Below are 22,392 nucleotides of genomic sequence, written 5' to 3' on the forward strand. Positions count from 1 at the left end.
GTTACAGACATAAGGGAAGACCACTTTTACTGACCCCTTTATCTCCCTTTAGATGAAGTGTCTGTGCTAGCTCTGTTTTGATTTGAAATGGTACAGATTTGTAAAAATACAACACTATCGTGTCCAGTGCTGTCTAGTATCAGCAGCTGTTTCTCTGTGAGTATTCCACTGTGATTAATGAGTAATGTCTGCTCTGAGGCACTGACATATCGCAGGATTTACAACATTTGTGTTTATCTGTTTCAGACGACTCCTTGTCCTCAAAAGTCATCAATCCCACACACTAAATGAGAAGAGTGATGCAAGCAGCGCTGTGTGTTTGGGTGGATTTCCCCTTGAAAACACTGCAGCGTGCGGCCAAAACAAACTGCGGCTGATGGTGCGCCTCTTGCCTCCGGTGTCTCTGGCCTGCTTCTCGACAGCAGCCCAGGGACCAGCTCTGCCCAGGGGGAGGAGCGGAGCGGGCTGCCCTGGTCCTCCCACCGCCTATAAGACCACAGGCAGACGGAAACACTCCAACACCAGGCACACGTGGAGCCGACACAAGGAGACAAGAGGGGCTGCAGCTGTGAAGGAGCAGGAGAATAGGAGCGCCAACTCAAGTCATAATAGTACAGAGTAAAGAGAGGCATAGGAAAGAGTGAATGGACTGAACGGTGTGAAATACTAGCATCTTTCAAAGGATTATAAAAAGTGTTTGGAATGTCAAGTGTCTATTTAAGAAACAGCTGGATCACTGACTCATCTTTATAGTGACTGAGCCATCCTCTGGACTGAACTAGCATCCCAGGGATTTGTGCAAGTTTGGAGTTTTTGACTGTATACTATCATTTCAAACTGTAATTTTCAGAAGATAGTCACAACTGGACATTTCACAAGGATTTGACAGTCTTCTCATTTGCTGGTGAAGATGACATTTGCCATGCTCCGCACAGCGCCCCCCGCAGGTCGCTTCATGTATGGCGACATTGCTCTGCTGTCTGAAGACGATGAGGAGAACGGCAGCGAGGGCTCGGGTTCGGATGAGCGTAACTCTGCCTTCCGCCTCTCATCCTCGTCACCCTCTGCATTTCATATCAAGGTGAACAGGAAGAGGAAGCTGTGTTCAGGTGGAGGGGGGGCCATGCTGGGGAGACTGGGCCCCCCGGGGTCTTCTCCAAATGGGGTCGGGGAGGTGCGCCAGAGGACAGCTGCCAATGCACGAGAGAGGGATCGCACCAACTCTGTCAATACTGCTTTCACTGCTCTTCGCACTCTCATCCCCACTGAGCCTGCAGACAGGTACACACTAAAACACACAATTTGTTTTTGCAATTAGATCTCCAAAACATACACAAGAAAAACCTTCCAAATATTTTCCAAATTTAAGTTTGATTTAAGTTTTTTAATCAATTATTTTTACATATTTGGCTTCGACAACAGCTTACCATTTATACCATTTGTGTATTAGATTCAAGTAAGTGAAAGTCTGTTTCATTTGTATTACTTATCCAGGAAACTGTCAAAGATCGAGACACTGCGTCTGGCGAGCAGTTACATAAGTCACCTGGGCAACGTGCTGCTGCTGGGGGAGGGGCTTCATGATGGACAGCCATGCCACGCCCCCTCACCTCCGTTTTTCCACGTCAACTCCTCCCCAAACCGCGGCTCAGACCAGTCTACGCAGCCCAAACACATCTGCACCTTCTGCCTCAGCAACCAGCGCAAAATGGTAAGAACCAAACCATCCACAAGTGTAGCGACTTAAAAACTGTCCTCAAAAATGGATTCGAGCACACTAACTTAAAGTTTAATATTTGCCAACACTAATAAAAAAAGATCCTTAGTGTGTAAGAAAGTATTTTGGTGAGTGCGCTTAGTAACCGCCTAACATTCTGTGACCATTTAATTATACACATGTAATCAATTGGTTGCCATTTGCCTAAACCATGTTGGCCAATTTGGGTTTAATCAGATCACAGCTGGAAAATCTTATTAGGATTAATCTGTTTAATTTATCTTAACAGGATAATGATTTAATTGTCTCCTAAGTCAAAGTTAGGGCACTTAACTGTAAGTGTACCATGGCGTGAAGTTCCTTTTGGGAGAGTGGAGGGTTTGGGGTCATTTTTATGGTAAAGGCTGACCTAAGATCAGTGACTGAGGCTATAAACCTGATTGGCCCTCAGGGATGTTAAAAGCAAAACCTTTTAAAGTCTGTCTTTTTGGTGAAGGCCTGTGTATTATGGCACTTTGGGGAGGTAGATTTACTCAGGCAGGTGGCTCCAAAGTTCAAGGTGGTTCCTGAGGCTTGCTGGACACTTGGCCAAAGCACTGGATGTTGTTCTGTTGTTGCAGCTCAGGCAGATCAAACAGCATGCAGCCCTTTATGACAGAACAGACCAAATGTGCAAGGGCCTCATCTTAAAACAGCCTGACCTTAACTGAGATGTTTTTCTCCCTTTATTTTAAATTCAGAATTTTACGAGAGTATTTATACAGCGAGAAACAGAGAGGGAGATTTACGACTGGGAGCCTTTGACAGCAGTCCAAAACCATGTGTATAATTTCAAGAATGTATTGACGTCAGACTGAATACGAGAAGCTTTTAATCATGACTCTTCAGGAACCTCAGATAGAACCTGAGATTGACTGGCATCAAATCAGGATTTATGTTGCACAACAGATCTGCAAATCTAATATATGTATCTGCTTGACGTATCAGAATAAACATAAATAATGCTATGGAAAATAATACAAAATAATTATTAGTTTCTAATTAATAATTGACGTGTCATGCAGTCTGTTGGTTTTATATTTAAGATGTTGTGTTGTGCATAAGTCCTTATTTCTGTGAGATAGTGGTCAAAAATATATAGTTTTGTCTTGTCGTAAGAGGATCTTTCTAGTGCAATCAATATACCAAAACTTGTGTAAGCTGTTGTTAATAATTCGGGAATCAACTGTAATGACAGGACTGCCCATTTTAATTTATTATAACAATTTCCTTGGTTAGTACCTTATCAGTCTACACCTTAAAAGAGATATAGACTGAGACCTGATCTGGTGTGATTTCAGCTTTAAGTGATTCAGTTCAGGAAACGGCCATAATCAAGAACACCCCGAGCAGGAGAAAAAGTCATGAGCCTGATGAAAAATCACAGGAAATCAAGAATGTATTTTTCTACCTTCGGGTCTGAATCAAATTTATAGGACTCCTGCTTCTATTTCAGCAAACACCCCAGAAGATGATAGAGAGGTGACGTTCCTCCATTCCTCCTCCTTTCCAAAGCAGCCGCTGCCCATTTAGCAGGATTTATGGGTGAAAGGCTGACATCTGGCATACTCCCCCATTTGCCCCAGCAGTGTGTGAAAGCCAATACCCAGCTCACTGTCTAAACTCTGGGACCCCGGCGCTCTGGGATAACCCTATAGTCTCAGCAGTGAGTCCCCCAAAAACTAAACGGAAAGTCCACAGTCAAACACCTTCAGCTTTGCCTAACTACATCACACCTGTCTCCATATTCCCCTGACTTTAAACTGGAACTATTTTTTGTCTTTTTAGTCTTAGAGTACACTTGCTATTGAGAGCGGCCATGGCTCAGTTTGTAAAGCCTTCACCCACAAACCCCAAAGTTGACTGTTTAATTCCAGCTCCTACCAGTGCACACTTGTGTTCTTGGGCAAGACACTTAACCCACCTTGCCTCCAGTATCTGTGTACACTGATATATGCATGTGGAGTTCTCAATTTAGGTAGAAAATAACAATATTTATTTACCCTTTAATTATCTGTGTTGTAGTAAATTGACAATTGCAATAACAACAATCTTTGTGTAAGCCTGTATTTTATTTTGGATTACACATTAAGCCAAAGATACTAACTGATGTGCTACTTGTGCCAGTCCCAAGTTAAATAAGAGGAGAGGATTTCAAGTATTTTTTCTACAATTATGCTGTTAAAACACATTTTGATCACTGAGGGAGAAAAGTATACTTTTGTTATTATTATAGTAGCTTAAATTCTGTTATTCACAACAAGTTGAGCCTGTTTATTGTGTATTTTTGCATACTGCAGATTTCATAGCTATATACATAGTGCAGCATGTGGCATAGGGTGAGTCCTGTGATATTTTTTGCCATAAACATATAGACTACAGCATATCCTCATGCTCCTCCCCGTCGCCATCATCTCAGTGCTTTGCCCGTATCGATCAGCCCAGTGGAGGTCACAGCATCTGTCAGTGAGCGCAGTGTAACCCTATCCCGCGCTGTCAAAATGCTACTGCGCACCTACATTTGACCTGTAAACGCACGCTGGGCAGAAAACAATCCCGAGACTTTTCTCATGTCAAAAGCCTCAAACACAGACGCCTTTGACCAAATATCTTATTTATCACCAGGCGGGTTACACTGGTTTTCATTAGAGCTGTTACAATACACCATATTTCTCTGCTTTGAATTACTGTACTTTCAGATACCATGTGGAGTCTTTATGATTTAAGAGAAGCAGGTTGAATATAGGTCGGTTTGATGTTTTTTGTCAGTGGCAAGTTCTAGAAATAATACTGAGGTTTTGTTGAGATTCTCACATAATGCATAATAAAATTGTCTTGTCTTGAAATTTTGTGAGAGAGATGTATTTCACAACTCAAAGCAAGCAATCTGATAAATATATGTATGCATTGTATATTTGCTTGATATATCTGTATGTATGTGCTGCTTTATCTACCAATTATCACCAGTTATAGTAAAAAGAAAATGCTTTAATTCTGGGGAAGTAATTTGCTCAGACCAAGGCAAACAGAACGATATACCATGTTAATAGTATAAGTAAGGGATCATAGTATTCCTACTTGTGGGGTTTAAAGTTTTTCCATATGTAATTTTGATAAGGCTTGTCCTGGTGATGATAGAGTTAAGTGTGATTGGCAGAACTCTCTCTTCAGTCTGTGGAAAAGTGCCTCTCCTTCAGTGTGAGTGGGCTAAAGGGCAGAGTGGGCGCGGGTGATTACAGAGAGGAAACCATTGTGAAGTCAAAATGAGTCTTTGTGTCCAGAGTGCTGCCTCTGTATGTTTTTCTGGTCCTTGAGGTTCATCACAGCTGTCAGCTCTGCTTAGACCAGCCGACTCAATTATGGTTATTTCCAATGAGGAGCAGAAAGTGAGAGAAGTAGGCGCTCATTTCCTACTATTATAGTGCATACAGTGTAACTATTTCAAAACAAACAGTCATGTCAGTGATTTTCTTCTGAGCAGAGAGGCCCGTTACATATTCCAATAATTATGAACTTCTGAACAGTAGGCGTGATTGGGTCAGGTTTCAACACAGCTAGGTCATTTATTTTGATTTTAAAAGACATTTCTCCTTTAAAAAAAACTTGACTTACTTTGGAGGCCTGACACTAAAATATTTTTTTATATTTTAGGTCCAATGTACCTTAATAAACATGTGTATAAATGTGCAAGAATTAGCTATATGGCTAGTTTTAGGCTATAATCTCTGGGCATGTAAAATCCCATGTTATACAACACACAACATTACATTTAAGGTTACAGTGCATTGGTGGTAATGATTATTCATTATGGCCACACAGCTGATTCTGAAGTAACCATGACTTTGATCCTTTTTCATTCTACGATGAAATTCAATCGCGTATTTTGTTTTTCCTTTGCTCTCATTGTATTTCATTCCAGGATGCCTTCATTTTCTTTTGTTGTTTTCTGGCTATTTAGTTTCACAGGTACAATATTGTTTGACTGTGTTACTATGTCTAATGTTATTAGTGTAGGTTGGAGGAAAAAGGTGAGAGACAGAAACAGCTTAGGTCATTCATGTGTGTTCATTTCAGCTGAACAATGAAGCAATTAAATATTATTATATCTATGTCTTATTACTACGTAATAATAGCAAACTTGTAAAAAAAAAAAAAAAGAAGAAAACTAAAAAGTGGTCATTTTGTAAATCTGAGTTCTACCAAAAAGTCCCTCCTGTCTCTTTTTGATTGAAGCAGACTTCCTGCATTTAACCTGATTACTTCCACTGTCAGGTGTCTTTCCATAAGCTACAATAGGAACATACTACTTATAATACTTTTGGGATAAATTTGGCATATCCGCATTTTCCTCTATTAAAACTCTATCCTTACTCTGACATTTAGGTAAAAAATGTGTGCTCTGAGCTTTAAAAGGCCACAAGGCTGCTATAACGTCACTAAATCATGACGAAGTATGTTTGTTTTGTAAGGTTTCAGAACCAAACAAAAACACTAGACATTTTCTAGATGTGTAAATCTGCCTACTTAGCCGCCCCAACAGCACATTAGCAATTTTACAGCTTCCTTTGCAAATGCTGCTTGCTTCTCTTGGTCTGCAACATGAACAGGGCCAATTCAGTTCACTAGTACTTGTGGATTCTGACAGTTTCAACAACTGTTTACAACTTATTTATCTGGTTTGGGATTGGCACCTTATATTGGACATAATGCAAAATGGACTTTTATGAGATTTTAACCATGCTGTAATGGTTTTCCCTCACCAGAAGCTTACTCTGCATTACTGTATTTTGAGTGATTCATGCATGTTTAAATAATTCTGTATGGTTCAGCACTCATAAGATTTACATGTTGACCTACCCCCTATCTTCACCCTGACCGGCCCTGATCTTTATGAAGTTATTTGATTTCAATCTGTGTGTCACTAAATTCCATTAAAAAACAAAAAAACAAATCTTACTATTTCTCAAGCAATAAACACAACTGATGTTAACTATTTTGTTTTACCCAGAAATACAGTTATTAACCTTCTTTTCACCCCAGCTAAACTAAGATTTTTCATATAAAAATGTTAAATTGTTTTCCTTATTTGATTCAGCTAGGAAACAGGTAGATAATGCTATCCTGACTTAGCACTGATATGAGCCAACTTCCTCCATTTGAAAACGGCACTGACATTTTGTTGTTAATACAGTATTGCTACTTGATTATGATGAATGAATGTTGTTTTGACATGGTTAAGTCATCTTTAGGCATGAGGTAATATGAGCTTCCAAGAATAACGAAACTATAAACAGTTTATAATTTAGTAGCACTGAAGTAAATCTCCTAATTGATGACACAACATGGCAGATGGGAAGAGCGTATCACTGTTCTCCGTAGTGTGCATAAATCTAAAGTTTGGCCTTCGCCGCGTGTTTGAATAAATGAGACAGTGACACGTACAAACAGTTGCTGGCTGGTGCGGGGCGTCTGGAAGTCGTTGGCAGCACAGAGCGGAGCAACAAATGAGCTAATTGTTCTGTAAATGATTTATCCTCTGCTAAGGCCAGTGTTTAATTCAGCTGCTGCTATTAGAAACACATTGACGCTTGGCTTTGATGGGGGAGTTAAAGAAGTCTGGAAACCTCTCCCTCCCTGCACTCGCACAGTATAACATCTACTCACTCACGCCCAGTACCTAGTACTAAAAACTGACACAGTATATTAATACTTCTATCAGAAAGAGCATGGCCAGGTGTAGTAGTAGTCCTAGTAGTATTTGTAGTAGTTGTCCTAGCAGAAGTAGGTCAAGTAGTAGTAGTGGTAGGCCTAGTAGTACAAAGAATTACGGTCACTGTGTCAAGTATTTGTAGCAGTAATTCATAATTACAATTTAATAATAGCTACAGTGCTGGTAGTAGTAGCAGTACTTAGTTCTGGTGACTTAGTACTAGGTTAAGGTACACTTTATTGTCCCCATAGGGAAATTTGTCCTCTTCATTTGACTCATCTTGTCAGAAGCAGTGGAAACCCATCTCACAATCTTTCTTGAGCTAGACTGGGCCGGGATTATTTTAGCCGGAGAGAATTTACCTATTTAATACTTGGGAACTTCTCCGTATACCACTTAGTAGTAGGCCTACACCAGTATTAGTAGCCGTATATTCAAAGAGGAAGGCATTATACTAGACTATAGCAGAAGTAGTAGCAGTTTCTCACACAAAGCATGAAATCAATGTCTACAATACATTTATCTTACCACTTGCGATAGTCTGGCCAGCTCCTTTTGAGACGGCTAAAACTCATATGATTTCTGGTTTAAGGAGCTCTGGATCGCGACAGTGCTTTCAACACTTTGAGACTAATGGTGTTCAGGAAGTTGTGGAAAGTGAGACTCAGGAAGGAGAGACAGAGGAGCAGAGAAATAGCAACAGACTCACAGGGATCATCAACGTGGCGATTTATCCTCAGCGTGAGACAGTTGGGGTTTGAAACTGTCGGAGCTACACTCTCTGTTGATTCTTTTTAGGTCGTGGTGTGAAATAGCAGTAGCACTTGTTGTCGAAGTAAAAGTAGCGGTGGTAGAGGTAGTAGTTTTAGGTTGTGTACATGCAGAAATCATTTTAGAAAAAGTCAGAAAAGTGATTTTAGAAGTAATTTGTTGTAAATGGCATCAGAAATAGAAGCAATAGTTATATTAGTGCTAGCATTTTTATGTTTTTACTGTAGTATTAGTAGTAAAATAGTACTTAGTAGCAGTACTTGTGGTAAGTAATAGTGATAGGCTACTGTTAGTTTTATGGGTTGTAGAATCTGGTAAATAAATGCATACTACTGTCCCAGGACAAATTATATCTATTCAAATGTGCAGCTTAATTAGTAGCAGTGGCATTAGTTGTGCTGTTGTGTTTTATGTTGTAATTAATTGTATCCAATTTAAGCAGTTCAAATGTATTCCGTATTTTTGTAGCAGTGATAAATATTCCTAGTTTTATTATAACTACAGTACTTTTTCTCACTTTGAGGCTGTGACTGGCGAGGCTGCACTTTTCCCTTGCTCTTTATAGAGGTGAAATGAAGCGTGCACGTCTAGGAGAGCTCGTGGTGCGTGTGCAAGAGTGTGCTAATGACTGTGGTTTCTACAGGCATTCGGTTATTATTAGTCTGTTGGAAAAAAGCATTACGTCACCTTTGTGTATGGAGTTTGAGGTCAGAGATGAAAACTAAATGAATCCCATTGACTGATAATAATGCAGCCGCAGACAGGCCCTGTGCTACACAGTGTTACCTCTCTGTGTCTCTGCTTTCAACTTTGCCAATGACTCAAAACGCAGTGAGCTAATCTTGAAATATATTCTTGACCACGTTTTCGGTGTGTGTGTGTGTGTGTGTATCATTGTGCGTTTTGGACCTGTCTGCATATTTGCTGCACAGATGGAAGCAGTTAAGCCTAATTTAACACCAACATAAGAAGCCGGGTCAGATAACTAACAAAATCTATTAGCAAAAGTATCATTCTGTTGTCATTTCGTCTTTAGAGACATGGTTGAACATTGAGCGAATGAAAACACAAACACAGAGCCAGAAAAGGCACATCTAAAAGACATCAACAGACGGTAAAAGCTCAAATGGTGATTTAAATTGTGTTGAGAAAGGACTATGAAATCAATTAGCCTCAACATTGAGGCTAAGGAGTTACTGAGTGGTGCCTATAGTTGAAACACTAGTTGAACAGCATCATATATGTAATTAAATATTGTATCAGCAAAATCAACATGAATCATTTATCTGCAGCGACTTAAGATACAAAAATGAAACAACAGATTAAGCCCCTCTCAGTTTTTTTGTTTTAAATACCGGTAGGTTACTGATACTACTACTGGTCTACTCTTATTTCACTTAATTCAATATGTAAGGACTGGTTTTATCTGAGGCCAGTGAAAACTATGATCTTTGTGTAAGGAATGAGTAGAGAAATGTACCGTGTGATAGGTATGAAAATCCGTGTCTTCACAGCCATTAGAAAGCCTAATAGTTAACCACGTCACTGTGAAATGTACCCAACCACAAACGCACGGAGGCCTGTTTTTGTCTGAATAGGTCTAAAGTGTTATTTATTACCCTGTTTTATAACCCGTGTATAATCTCCTACAGTCAGATTGACGACTTTATGAGAGTAATTACAGCTCCTGTTAGACACCCAAGTCTACAGTCAGGGTTTGACTTGATAAATTAAAGGGGTATTAGTCGTTTTCACTTCACGCTCGAATACCAATCTGCTTATAAGATTGTCAGGACTGTACCCAGATGTAATTATTTTTTCCAACCAGTCATTCCCCTCACACAGCCAGTGACTAAATTAGATGTTTGTATTTGACAGAAGGGCTTAACGCAGCAATACAGAGTGGAAAATCCAGTTATAGCCTATGTATTTGAAAAAACACACACACACACATAGCCGGGCCTCAGCATTAAAAAATACTGTTGGAATTGATAAGACTTAGAAGAAGGTAGTTAATCAACATGCAATCTTGTTTAATTATTTTACAAAACAAACGTGTGTTACCTAAAACAAAATGGAAAGAAATACAAGAAAATGCTTTATTACGAGTGTAAAGTTTACATATTTTTTAGAGACTATGAGAAAAGAGTTTAAAACTTTCAAATCACTTTTTTTTATCTTATTCTTTTTTGGGGAACTTTAACTTCTACTTAAAGTCGTACCTGTTTTACCCTTTTATAGTATTTCTCCGTGGCGTTTCCTTACTTGGGTCAGCTGGATTGGTTTGGTCTCAGTGGCATAACATGAGGAGAGATTCAAAGGGCAGTCTTATCCGGTGCATATATTCCTTTAAAGAGTTTGAAGGTGGTATTATCATGACAGTATCTTAAGTAAACATTGTCAGGTTATCATATTATTGTAGACAAATCATTTCTTGGGGCCCGAGCCGGTATGTTTCTGTTGTGGTTGTGTTTGGACAGAGAGACAGAGGAGAGTGAGGATGTCATGTGAGCTTGCCGTATTAGTCTTCAGGAGTTGTTTTGACTACCAGTGTGGGCCTCCTCTGTTTTCACTGAACCAGTTACACACCATCCATCCACAGCTGTGCTTCCTAAAGCCATCAGGGTGAAGGCAGCCTGTCACTGATTTCATGCTCATTTAACGCCAAATCTCTAAATACTTTTTCTTTAAACTGATGAAGCTGCTTTGTTGTATTTTTTTATAATATTAACAAGTTATAACTTAGCCATTTATTCCTTATACAGTGCAGCAAGCAAAATAAGTGTAAGTATTTATTTTATGGACCAACTGATATATATTTTTGGTTGGTGATACTGATATAAAGGGTGTATATGATCTGCATATCTACCAGTATAAAAAAATAACATAATTCATTGTAAATTTACAGCTGATTACAAAGTACCTATATCAATTAGCCAATATATCAATATGGTAATTATAAAGATATAACTTGCGATGGTTTAAATGTAATTATTCCAAAAAGTGACCAAATACCTGTCTCATAGTATAATTTTACAAGAATGAAATCATTGCATGTAGTGAGGCAGTCGATGTGCGGTATAAACCCCAAAGGAGAAATGCCAAGTAGTTTTTTTCCTTTCACAATTTTCTAAGCAAACTGTTTACAGAAATCCAGAAGCTTAAACAAATGTTGTAGTGTTTGTTTGCATTCGTCACCCATGCAGTGCTAACTACTGCTGCACCGATAACATAATCATTTGTAATGGTGCTGTGCAGTGGGTCCAGCTGGCGCGTCCATTGACAATAACAGCCCCTCTGTCTCCTCTCTCACCTCTCATCAGTGGGAAGACCGGACCCAATCCAAGTCCAACTCCTAAATCCTATGATCTCACTGCGTCATTAAGTCCTGATACCCCTCCAACCACCTACCCACCTTTTGTTGATGTCAGTCAGGCAGATTTTTCCAGTGAACACCTACACCTTATCCACGCTCGGAGGAAATGTGTAACAGGTGTGCAGCTGAGGAGCGGAAAACTGATGGGGGCGTTGGGGTAAAGGCCTAGAGACCACTATTAAGTATGACCCAAAATTGAAAATGTGTAGGAGTACAAAATGATCAGAATTAACCCCTACTTACAGTGCTCTGCTGGTTACCAAGAGTTACCAAGAGTCCTTTGAAGTTTAACAGGAAGTCACTTTTCAGATACCGTACTATATTTTGTCTTGTTGATAATAATTTGTCATAGAGTTGTCAAAAGTATCAAAAATCTGTTACTAATCGATTCTAAAACTAGTATGAAAACTAGATACTCATTTAAGCAAGTATCGATACTGAAAAAAAAAAAAAATCACATTGAGAATTACAGTACTTTTAAGTACTTTTAAAATGATCATTTGGGTATCAAAATTGGTATCAAGTATCGAGGCAATTCCTCAGTCGAGTTTCAATTTGCATAGCTTCCAGGGAGAGTATGCTGGCATAAATCATTTAAATTAAAATCATGTAATATATATTATTTGTAGAGTAAAAATGTTGCTTATTGCCTATAGACCTGCAGTAGTTAAATGTGGATGGGCAACAAACTATAATCCTTTTAATTTATTTATTTTTTTTAGATAAGGGGGCAGAATTTTAGACTGGGGGGGTCATTATTGTTTCCTCTTATAGTGATTATATTTGTTCTATTCTGCCCTGTTTAGACCTGGTTTAGTAGCGCTAGCTTCATCCTAGATTAGTCATGGTATAATAGATAGTCCTGGTGTTGTCTACAGTTTTTGTCCTTATTTAGTTCTTCTGGTCAGCCCACTGAAAGACAAATATTTGCTGATGTGGTAATTGATGTGACAATCTATATGATTAAGTTAATACAATAATTTTGGCGTGTCTGGGACCTCGTAGTTGTCCTAAGGAGCACTGTATGTCTTGAGCAGAGTGGAGCAGAGGTGAGCAGAGGAAAATCTGATGTGATTTTCCTGGCCCGATAGAGAGGCCAGCTCACCAGCCAGAAAATCAGGAAATCAAGGCCTCCGCGCTCCGATACCAAAGATAATGCAGATCACGCGCTGCGGCTGACTCAACTCTGCTGCAGCTAATGTGGTTACACAAATGGTCAACAAACTTTGCTCCATTTTTGCTATTTAAACCAGTACTGATGCTGGTTTTGTTGCGATATGTCTCAACAAAGTTTGGTCTATTTTTTCAGCCAATATACAATGTTTTTCTTGTTGATGTAAAGTGAAGTTATTATGTAGGTTATAGTAAGGTTTACAAACAGACATTTCACTTAAAAATTATAAGGCAAGGTGAGTTTATTTGTATATCACAATGTAATTCAAAGTGCTTTGCAAAATAAGAAACAGAATAACAAAATGTACTTCTGTGGGATGTGAAATAATTTATGGCATGATTGTGTAAACAGCTACATTTTCTGAAACACACAGCACAAATTGAGACAGATGGCCACATAGAGAATTTATTGGTGCAAAATATCAGATAAAATTCTAAACTTCAGACCAATACTGATACCATATGAACTATCCCTAGGCTTTGCATTGATTATTTTTACCTCTGTAGCAAACTATAGGTGTTGAACAATTTTTGGGTTCAAAGTGGTAGAAAAATAAAAGGGAAGACTATTGTCAAAAGTATTGTTTTGAGGACTTTACTATTTTTAGTTGATTTTTGTAATTTTTGTGTATTTGTTGACCTTTATTTTTTAAGTATTTATTGACCTATTTTTTTTTCTTTGTTTTTTTGCAGAACAAAGACAGAGACAGAAAGACGGCCATCAGAAGTTAACGTCTCCGACACAAACCCTAAAGAAGTGCGTTTGAATTATACCGCATTTCTGGGACTTCCTCTGCACTTCCGAAGCATTTTCCTTGACTATAAATAATACTTTTACGGATTATTTTTTTGCATTGGGAACTTTTACCAGCCGTTATATGCTCATCCCAACAACAGGGAGCCTTGTGACTGTTTTGTTGCTCAAAGACTTGTTCATGGCATTAATCATATGGCACATTGTGGGACAACACCAAATATTTGAAAGACAAATTTGTATTCATCAAAAGCTGTGTGTTATGAAATTGTAAACTGAAATATAAGTGTATATTTATGTGTAATATTATGCAATGGAAATATGTTATTTAACGTACATATCTTTTTACTTTGTCAGCTAATACTACAGACCTTAAAATGCTGGGACACAGAAACATATGCTGGGATATTTGTGGTTGCAGTATTAGTAATAATCATCTCTGAAAGCTGGAAAATATCTTGTGATGACCAATAAATAGTTTGTATATCTGGAAATAGATTTTGTTCATCTGTCAGTGGTGTTTTGAGCAGAGCGTACACTGAACCGCGGTCTAAGGCCTGAGCCAGTTTTAACCAATAAACACTGAAGTTTCCATTGAATCCTGGAGATCCTAGCACTAGTTTAAGCGTCCTGCTGCCGCTGCCAGGACAGGCCTGCTCCGGACACTGATAAACCCCCACACTTTATACTACTAGAGGGGACACAGGTGCAACATCTGTCTGTATGCTCTCTCTGTTTGTCTTCTGTCAGTCCAAAGAAATTTATTCTCCATCTTTTTTCACTCTTTCTGGACAAGCCTAGTACATTACCTATCACTGTAAATTCAATATGTACTCATTTTTTTCTTTTACTATTGACCTTATTCTTCCGGGTCCATTTTTGCCATTATTGTGACTAAACTGTGCTTTTTTGTGGTGACACTTTCGGTTCTCATTTAAATGGAGAATTTGGGAAAGGTTTTGCAGCTAAAATATGACATAAAGTAGGTTAATTTGTGTGAAACGCTGAGTGTTCATGGGCACCAACACAAGTCAACACTGCACCGATTCTCTGGGAGGCTTTATAACGGCTTTGTAGTCCCTGTAAAACTTATTTGCTGTCAAGATCAGCAGCCCCATGTGAGAATGCCAATAATGGTGCCCATGACAACTTCTGGAATAAGGCAAATACAATATTTTAGTTCAATTCAGTGACTATTTTGATGCTTTGTTGTATTTTCTTTCAACTTTTTTTTATTATTATTATTAATCACCACATTTTGAAAAGCTGTAATTGGCAATTATAGGTGATTACAGACACAAATAATTTTACATTATGTTACAACTTCAATCCAATCATCCAAATGTTATGTAGTCTCAGGCAGATGAACGCTCTGACCATCCGAAAAGTCCATAGACAGAGCAGTGTCTGTAAATCGAATCAGCAGGTTTGGGTCTTTGGACTTTGGCCGCTGTCCCCACTGTCCTCCTCGTTACCTTTCCACATGCTCCTCTTCCTCTGCTCTCTTCCTCCCTTTTCCCCGGAGCACCACTGGCCAGCGTTTGCCCCGTGATGGCTTTCCCGGGTGTCCCTGAAAGTACCATGCCAGATCTCCCGAACATGTTTACCCAAGATTTATGATTTTATTTACACTATTTATTTCCTCTCTACATGTTTTTCTTGTACCATTTCACTGTGTCCTTGATCTGTCTGATCATCTCTTTTCCTTTGTGGAAAGGGATTCAGGTCAGGTGGAGGTCCAGGTCTGAACACAAGAAATGGTTCAGGATATTTCCCACAGTATTCTTTGGAAAACCCTTACGTAAAGAAAAAAAAACAAAAAAACTTTGGGAGTACAGCTCCATGTAAAATACAGCTATCATTGTTGGCACATGCTGTTACTACTGCACAACCTCTGCCTGCCAAGTCCACAATGACATCTCTCTGTATCTTCGTTGAGTATTGGAGAAGTGTGTATTCTGGATGTTTTTTTGTTTTTTAAATAATTACTACCATTACCATAATATCCATGACACAAAGAAATATATAGAAAAATCCTACAAATTGCGCTCAGCCAAAAACATTAAATATATAATTTTCAAAGATAATTGTTGAGTAAAACTATCTAGTTACTTTCTACGTTGGGTCATTAGTAGTGTGGACTGCTGCCTGTGGACTTAGCAGTGTGGACTTCTGGATTTTAAAGCTATTCACCATTAATCATTTTCTGCACCTGGCGTCCATGTTTAGCTCTGAACCGTAGCTTCAGTCACTGTGTTTGCATGTTTAAATTCAGCTTTTATGAGACCCAGCCACTACCCAGTCTGTGGTGCCATTTTGAAACCACATAACAAAAGTGTATTTTTCCACCATTGAGTGACTTTCTTTTAATGAACACTAACCAGAAGGCTGTTTATATTGGTTTGGTGTTTCACAATTATTTTTTAAGTGCTAACTCTCTAACAAACTGTTTCTTTACACAAGGTGCCAGTTGTGGTGCATTTCCCTACAATGTGATAAGTGTTTTGTGGACAAAAACAACCAACAAAAGCTACCAAGTCTCACAGTCCAGACTGATAGTGAAGCCTGGAAAATTAAAGAGCTCATTTCATAAGGAATCAAAAATATAATTATACTTACTTACATTTTAAATTTCATATAACCCTTGAATTTGAACTTGTTCTTTGGACCTATATTTTTCCAAATACAATACAAGATTTGGGCCCTTATGCATATTGTCTCCATTGTGCTTCAAGTTATGATTTTCTAAGTTCTGTAATTTTGTATATTTTGAACATTTGATACAACATTTGTGCATTTTTTTGAAATGGTACATATCTTATAGATGAAGTATGGTTTATTTAGCACCCTGTCTCATCCTAAGGGTCCTGTCAACTTGAGGACACATACAGAAATAAAATCTCCTCAAGTGATGAAAGCAGGAGGTAGTGTGTCTTTTGAGAAACACTTTCTACAATGAACGTCTATAAATCACACTTGAAATCGAATACAACTGTATAATGAAGTGGAGATAGTTGTGTAAGACTTCCTGCAGAATCGCTTATGCCGTGCTATCCCGATGTATATGTGTCAATTTCAACTTTAAAAAGGGCATATTCTAGGCCTAATGGTTATGCTTATTCTATTATTTTTACTTGAGTAACTTGAATCAAGTAATGAAAGTATATTTCTGTGTCAAATCATTTCTCATAAAACAATCAGATACACATTTTTGACAATACATTTTTTTAACTCAAGGTTATTTAATTCAAACAAAAGTAAAACTCTCCAGACTGCACTTGGAGGTAAGTAGTCCCATTGGCAGCCCGCTTCCTGAGGTGAAAGATTTAAAAGGTACTGCGTGTATTGTTTAAAGGATCGGGCTTCTATTATGATCTGATGAGGCAGGGATAATCTTACCGAGTTTGGTTTTATAAAAGGAAGAAGTACATTTGAAAAAGTGTCTTGTGTGTCCTAAATGAGCGCTGGTCTGATCTCTCTAGCAGGCTGTCTGTCTGTCTGCCTGGTTGACTCCCACACGCCGCAGATCAGGTTCCCCCTATACGCCTACGCAGTACAGATGACCATTTACACACTACGATAAAACCTAAATACTCCCCAATAGATGGACATAGTCGTACATATTAAAAAGACTGGTCTGTGTTATAGCTTAGTCCTCTAATGATTCCTGTATTTTGCATTGATGAAAGCGGATCAGATGAGGAGCAGACTGAATACATGAGCGAGGGGGCGAGTTGGACCAAGGTGAACCGGAGCTTGGATCATAGACTTGTTATGATTAAAAATGTCTTATGGAAAAACTGAAGTGTTGACAGATGGGCATTGTTGTCTGTGCATCAATAAGGATAGAGTGGAGAGGAGGGGAACTGATTTGAGCATTAAAGGTGCATTATGCAACTTTTCTGGCAGAGGATCCGCCAACTTCTTGTGGCCATGAGATGATATTGCTTTGCCAGGAATGTTAAAAAATATGGTATTACCCATCTTATATTTATTCAGTTAGCGTTTGTTTTTGTTGATGGAAAATACCTCATGCATTTTAACTATGAGCAGGATTGCTTCGCCACAGATCTGACCTGTAACTTGGCCAGGTGGCATCACTTGTCTTTATGAAGATGTATAATGCATCATTTTTTTAATGCACAGCAATAACAGCTCCATAGACAAACAGGTGGCAGAGCCCATCTACCAGAAAATTTACATAATACACTTTTAAGGGTAATAGGTTTTTAATGAATCCAACTCAGCCTAATTCTGATGTTGTGCTCTTGAGCAAGGCATCTGACCAGGCTTACGTATGAATGTATTGCGTGAGAAAGTGATTGGTTGTGGTTGAACAGGACATGTGCTTCAATGTGTAAGGACTGAATAACGCATTGAAAAGATATTTTGGTTTCTTGAAAAGCGCTATGTAAATTGAATTAAGAAAAGTGGAAATTATGATTAAATAATAAAAATGTGAACTCTAGTTTGGAGACATAGATAAGTTGTCCCTTTGCAATACACACAAATTTTAGGCTTATAGTTGGTTAATGTTACATATTAGTTACTGAAGACTTTAATTGCATTAAATAGTTGAAGGGTCACCAGAGCATTATTTTGCTGACCAGCTGATTTTGCTGATAGGGGAGACTGTCTCCAAGAAGAGCATTCAACATTTATTCTTTTTATGCCCATTTTTCATGATTTGCTCAACCATGTTGTTGTTTATGACTCCATGCCTCACATAAGTTAGGACGATTGTCTTCAAAGCTCTGAGTCGGCTGGTTACGGGACAGGGATGAGTTATGTGTTGATTTTAGACAGCTGCTGTTTCGGCGTTTGACTTCCTGCTCTTGAACGCAACACGCAGTCGTTTCTCAAACCGCCGCGACGTGAGAGTCAGTGGAGGAGACAGCCCCACTTCCTGTTTTTTTTCCCAACTCATCCATGTTTTTACGTTCAGATGGCACCCAGGTGAATAAGGCCTATTAATTAAAGTGGGATCGGTAGCGCTACTGCTCGCTGCTGATGCATGACCTCCTGTTGACTTTGGAGCAGGACCTGTCTCTGGTGTGCAACGTTGGCCAACTTCCTGCTTCCACTCCAACTGTCTCAATAAAACAAAAAGAACAAAGAAATAAAATGTGAAGGAAAAGAGCGCTCCTTCAGGAACATTAGTCTAACAAACTCTACAGGGACGCACTTGCACACAGGCGGGAGGCTACGAGTGGGATCTGTGCTGCAGTGGGCCGGATGAAAGGAAACACTAAAACTACAACGAGGGAAAGACAGGTGGCCCGTTTGGCAGCTACATACACACACACGCACACACACCTACACACACACACACACACACACACGTGGACATGCACAAACTACTTCCTCTTCAGGTCCCTGCTGTGCACACCTGTGAAAGTGCCAAAGATCTCCAGATCTCCACGTTCACCAGTTGTACGTTTTGATGTGGCATAACTATATATAGGTTTAAAGTAATGAGAAATTTGCATAGTTGCCATGGCAATTAACAAATCAAAATAATATGTATTAAAAACCCAGAAGGAGAGAGCGCTTCAAGCGATTTTCTTGGTTAAAACACAACAGGTGCTCCTCAAGGACAAGGCTCAGTGGTTCAAAACAGTGAATATGACCATGCTTGTCGTAAACACTTGATAACTGTGGTAATATGTAATAACATGACTGTGATAAAAGTAAAAAAGTGGTCAAGAAAGGTCCACTCTTTTTAAAGTCCTTTATTGGTTACATGGGACAAGCCATTGAGCATTTTGACACAGGTAGTGTCTTCATCAGGGTATAGTCTGTCTTTTCAAAGGCCAAAAAGTCCTTCAAATTTCACGTATAAACAGGAAGTAGAAACCAATAAATGTATTCACAAATACATGTGAATGTATTAATGTAATATTTTTAGAGGGAGGGCAGTGAGGGCATCTATGTAGCAAATGACTGATCTACTCAATGACTGATCTACACTCTAACCCAATTAAAAAGTACAAGATCTTTATAAGGTGACAGAAATATATTGATAAAGCAGTTGCTGAAATTTCACTCTAGGCCTAGAGAACCAAAAAACTCTAGGCCTTTACCTGAGAACCACATAACTACTAAAAGCTACATGTCTTGTACACCTGTGAATATGTCAAATCCCTTAGGGTCTGTTAGTGTCCACTCAGTCTGTCTGTCCTCTCTCACTCTGTCTCAGATGGAGAGTCCCCTCTCTGTCCTGCGTTAACAGTCTTTGCCCTCACTCTAGCAGTGTGGATCAGCTTTAATTGGTTGTTAAAAAGACATTTCCTGAAGATGAACTCATCACTTAGGCCTCGTGAAAGTCTCTGTGTGTGGTGTGCAAAACAAGTCTAGGACACCTCTAGAAAAAATCCAATACCCATAATTAACCTAATGTAATTCAATGCCATGGTTTTTTTTTTTTTTCTTATTTTGTGGTAGCACCATCCATCCATTTTCTTCCGAGTATACTGGTGTAGGTCAGCAGTCTAAGCAGGGACTCCCAGACTTCCCTCACCACAGCCACTTCCTCCTGCTCCGGTGGGACCATAAGTTGTTCCCAGGCCAGCTGAGAAACCTCTTCCCTGGGACATGCCCGGAGCACATCCCCAGGGAGGCTTCCAGGAGGCATCCTGAACAGATGCCTAAGCCACCTCAGCTGGCTCCTCTTGATGTAGAGGAACAGGAGCTCAACTCTGAGCTCCTCCCGTGTGACCGAGCTCCTCACTCTATCTCCAAGAGAGCATCCAACCACCCTGTGCAGGAAACACATTCTCTTCATTCAGAATTCAGGATCTTCTTCTTTTGGTCATTACCAAAGCCCATGACCATAGGTGGGGGTAGGAACATAGATTGATCGGTATATCGAGAGCTTTGCCTTTCGACTCTGCTCCTTCTTTAACAGTCCGATACAGCGACAGCATCACTGCAGACACTGCACCAATCCACCTGTCAATCTCTCGCTCCATCCTTCTCTCACTTGTGAACAAGACCCCGAGATACTTGAACTCCTCCACTTGAGGCAGAGACTCTCCACCAACCCCAAGAGGCCAAGCCACCTTTTTCCGGTTTAGAACCATGGCCTCGGGTTTGGAGAAGCTGATTCTCATCCCAACTGCTTCACACTCGGCTGCAAACTGTAGTAGCACACTTTCACAAAATCTGTTGCACCCATATCAAGAAAGGCACTTAACATGACAAATCTTTAAATTGATTCAATAATTTCTTTGTGCCCACATGTGGAGCACTATGCTAAAATAACAGCCCCTATTTAAATGTCCAATTATATTCTGAAGGAATAATATTTTTTTTTAGATGAGTTGGCCACCTGTTTTCCCTCTGTCACCCTCTCCTCTCTGTACTATGTGGTCAGAACGCTCAGGCCAGGTATCGGATATGAGCTGGACAACTGTCTCCAAACTGTCCCTATTGTTATTAATTCAATTTATGAAACCATGGAAAAGTCTGGTGGCAATACCTCTGTCATTTTATAAAGACGACTTTAGTCCCTTTTAGGAGCCAAGAAGCCAACCCAAGAAAGCAAGGAAGTTGGAAATAGTAATAATTTCAAAATGGCATCGTTTGAGTGATTTGGATTGAAAAACCATTTATATTAATGTTAAAACAATTCTCAATAAGGAAATATACTTTATCTATATGCTTGAATATATCTTAGCCATATTTTTGATTTGTGAAAAAAGGTTGTGTAACTAAAAAGCCCCAAAAGAGTTATTAACTAAACATGTGTGTAAGCTTTAATTTTGACATCAGGTTTGGTCTTGGCTCAATGTCAGTGAATAAAACAATAGTTGGAGATCAGGGTGCTGATTTTGGTAGGAATTCATAAATAACATTATAAATTATTGATCTTCTTAAAGCCGGTGTGAGCAGTACAATTTTGGTAGTTAAGTGCTTCAGACAATTGCCAGATGCACTTTGAGAGCAAACATCATAATGAAGCAGGCATGAAATACAAAAACTGCAGCAACCATAGGAATTAATAGTATTCAGCTGTCATGCAATAAAAACTGACCTGCCAAGAACAAGAAACCACAATTAATCTATTCCATTTTGTACACGTTATATGCAGAAATCGTGTTGAAAGAATCAATCTGACACAGCATCATAAGAGATTTTGTGTAACAGCTCCGTGGTGTCAGCAATAAAGACCAGGGCCAGGACTTAACCAGGATCTACAGTGGGACGGCAACTGACAATCACAGGAGACCTACGAAACCTTAGCAACCGAAGGAAAACAGCACATGCTTCGAGGTGGGACTCCTCCTGTGTGCGTGTATCAAGCTGTCAGAAGCCCACTGTGGAGATATAGACTGATAAATGTTATAGCACTTATGTAAATGGTGGACTATGAAGCAAGTGGTTCATCACTTTATTGGCACTTTTATTGCGGTTTTATTGGGTCTGACCAAGAATGTAAAGACCTATATGACCATGTGGAGCCTCGTTATTGAAAAAGCTAAGATGTTATCAAATGAACTGGCTGCATTGGCCCTATATTGCAATGTTAAAGGTACAGTGCCTATACCTACGAAGCACAATACTATAATTGGATAATAAAACAGAAAAATGTTTTGTTGTTGAACTATTATTTTCCCTCCAAATTGTAATTTGGATTGAGAAAACCTTTCTCATAAACTAAAACTTGAAATATTTGTTACTTATCTTATCTTAATAACATTTTGTCATTAGGCTACTATTAAATCAACTACATTGAAAGCACAGGCAGTATGAGCATTCAACTCACTTTTCTTTTTTTTCTTTTTTTTTTTTTTTGATGAATTTGGAAAACCTTGTCCACTTTACTTTATTTCTTATAGAAATCTTGCATG

General features: G+C 39.0%; 1 protein-coding gene across 1 annotated transcript; it reads left to right on the forward strand.

The window, feature by feature from the left end:
* Positions 1-345: 345 nt before the first annotated feature.
* On the forward strand, positions 346-14,026 carry LOC117383948 (basic helix-loop-helix transcription factor scleraxis-like). The gene is made up of 3 exons (XM_033981197.2): positions 346-1,281; positions 1,495-1,711; positions 13,480-14,026. Exons 1-3 carry the CDS (start codon positions 911-913, stop codon positions 13,516-13,518), a joined length of 627 nt encoding a protein of 208 aa, XP_033837088.1. The 5' UTR covers positions 346-910; the 3' UTR covers positions 13,519-14,026.
* Positions 14,027-22,392: the final 8,366 nt, after the last annotated feature.

The sequence above is a fragment of the Periophthalmus magnuspinnatus genome, chromosome 16 (assembly GCF_009829125.3).
Source record: "Periophthalmus magnuspinnatus isolate fPerMag1 chromosome 16, fPerMag1.2.pri, whole genome shotgun sequence".
Lineage (NCBI taxonomy): Eukaryota > Metazoa > Chordata > Actinopteri > Gobiiformes > Gobiidae > Periophthalmus > Periophthalmus magnuspinnatus.

What these genes read in the sequence shown, in the direction of transcription:
- LOC117383948 (XM_033981197.2), top strand. Translation starts at nt 911, where the DNA reads ATGACATTTGCCATGCTCCGCACAGCGCCCCCCGCAGGTCGCTTCATG. An exon ending in CCCACTGAGCCTGCAGACAG is followed by an intron (nt 1,282 to 1,494) that starts GTACACACTAAA and finishes TTACTTATCCAG; the next exon opens with GAAACTGTCAAAGATCGAGA. An exon ending in TCAGCAACCAGCGCAAAATG is followed by an intron (nt 1,712 to 13,479) that starts GTAAGAACCAAA and finishes GTTTTTTTGCAG; the next exon opens with AACAAAGACAGAGACAGAAA.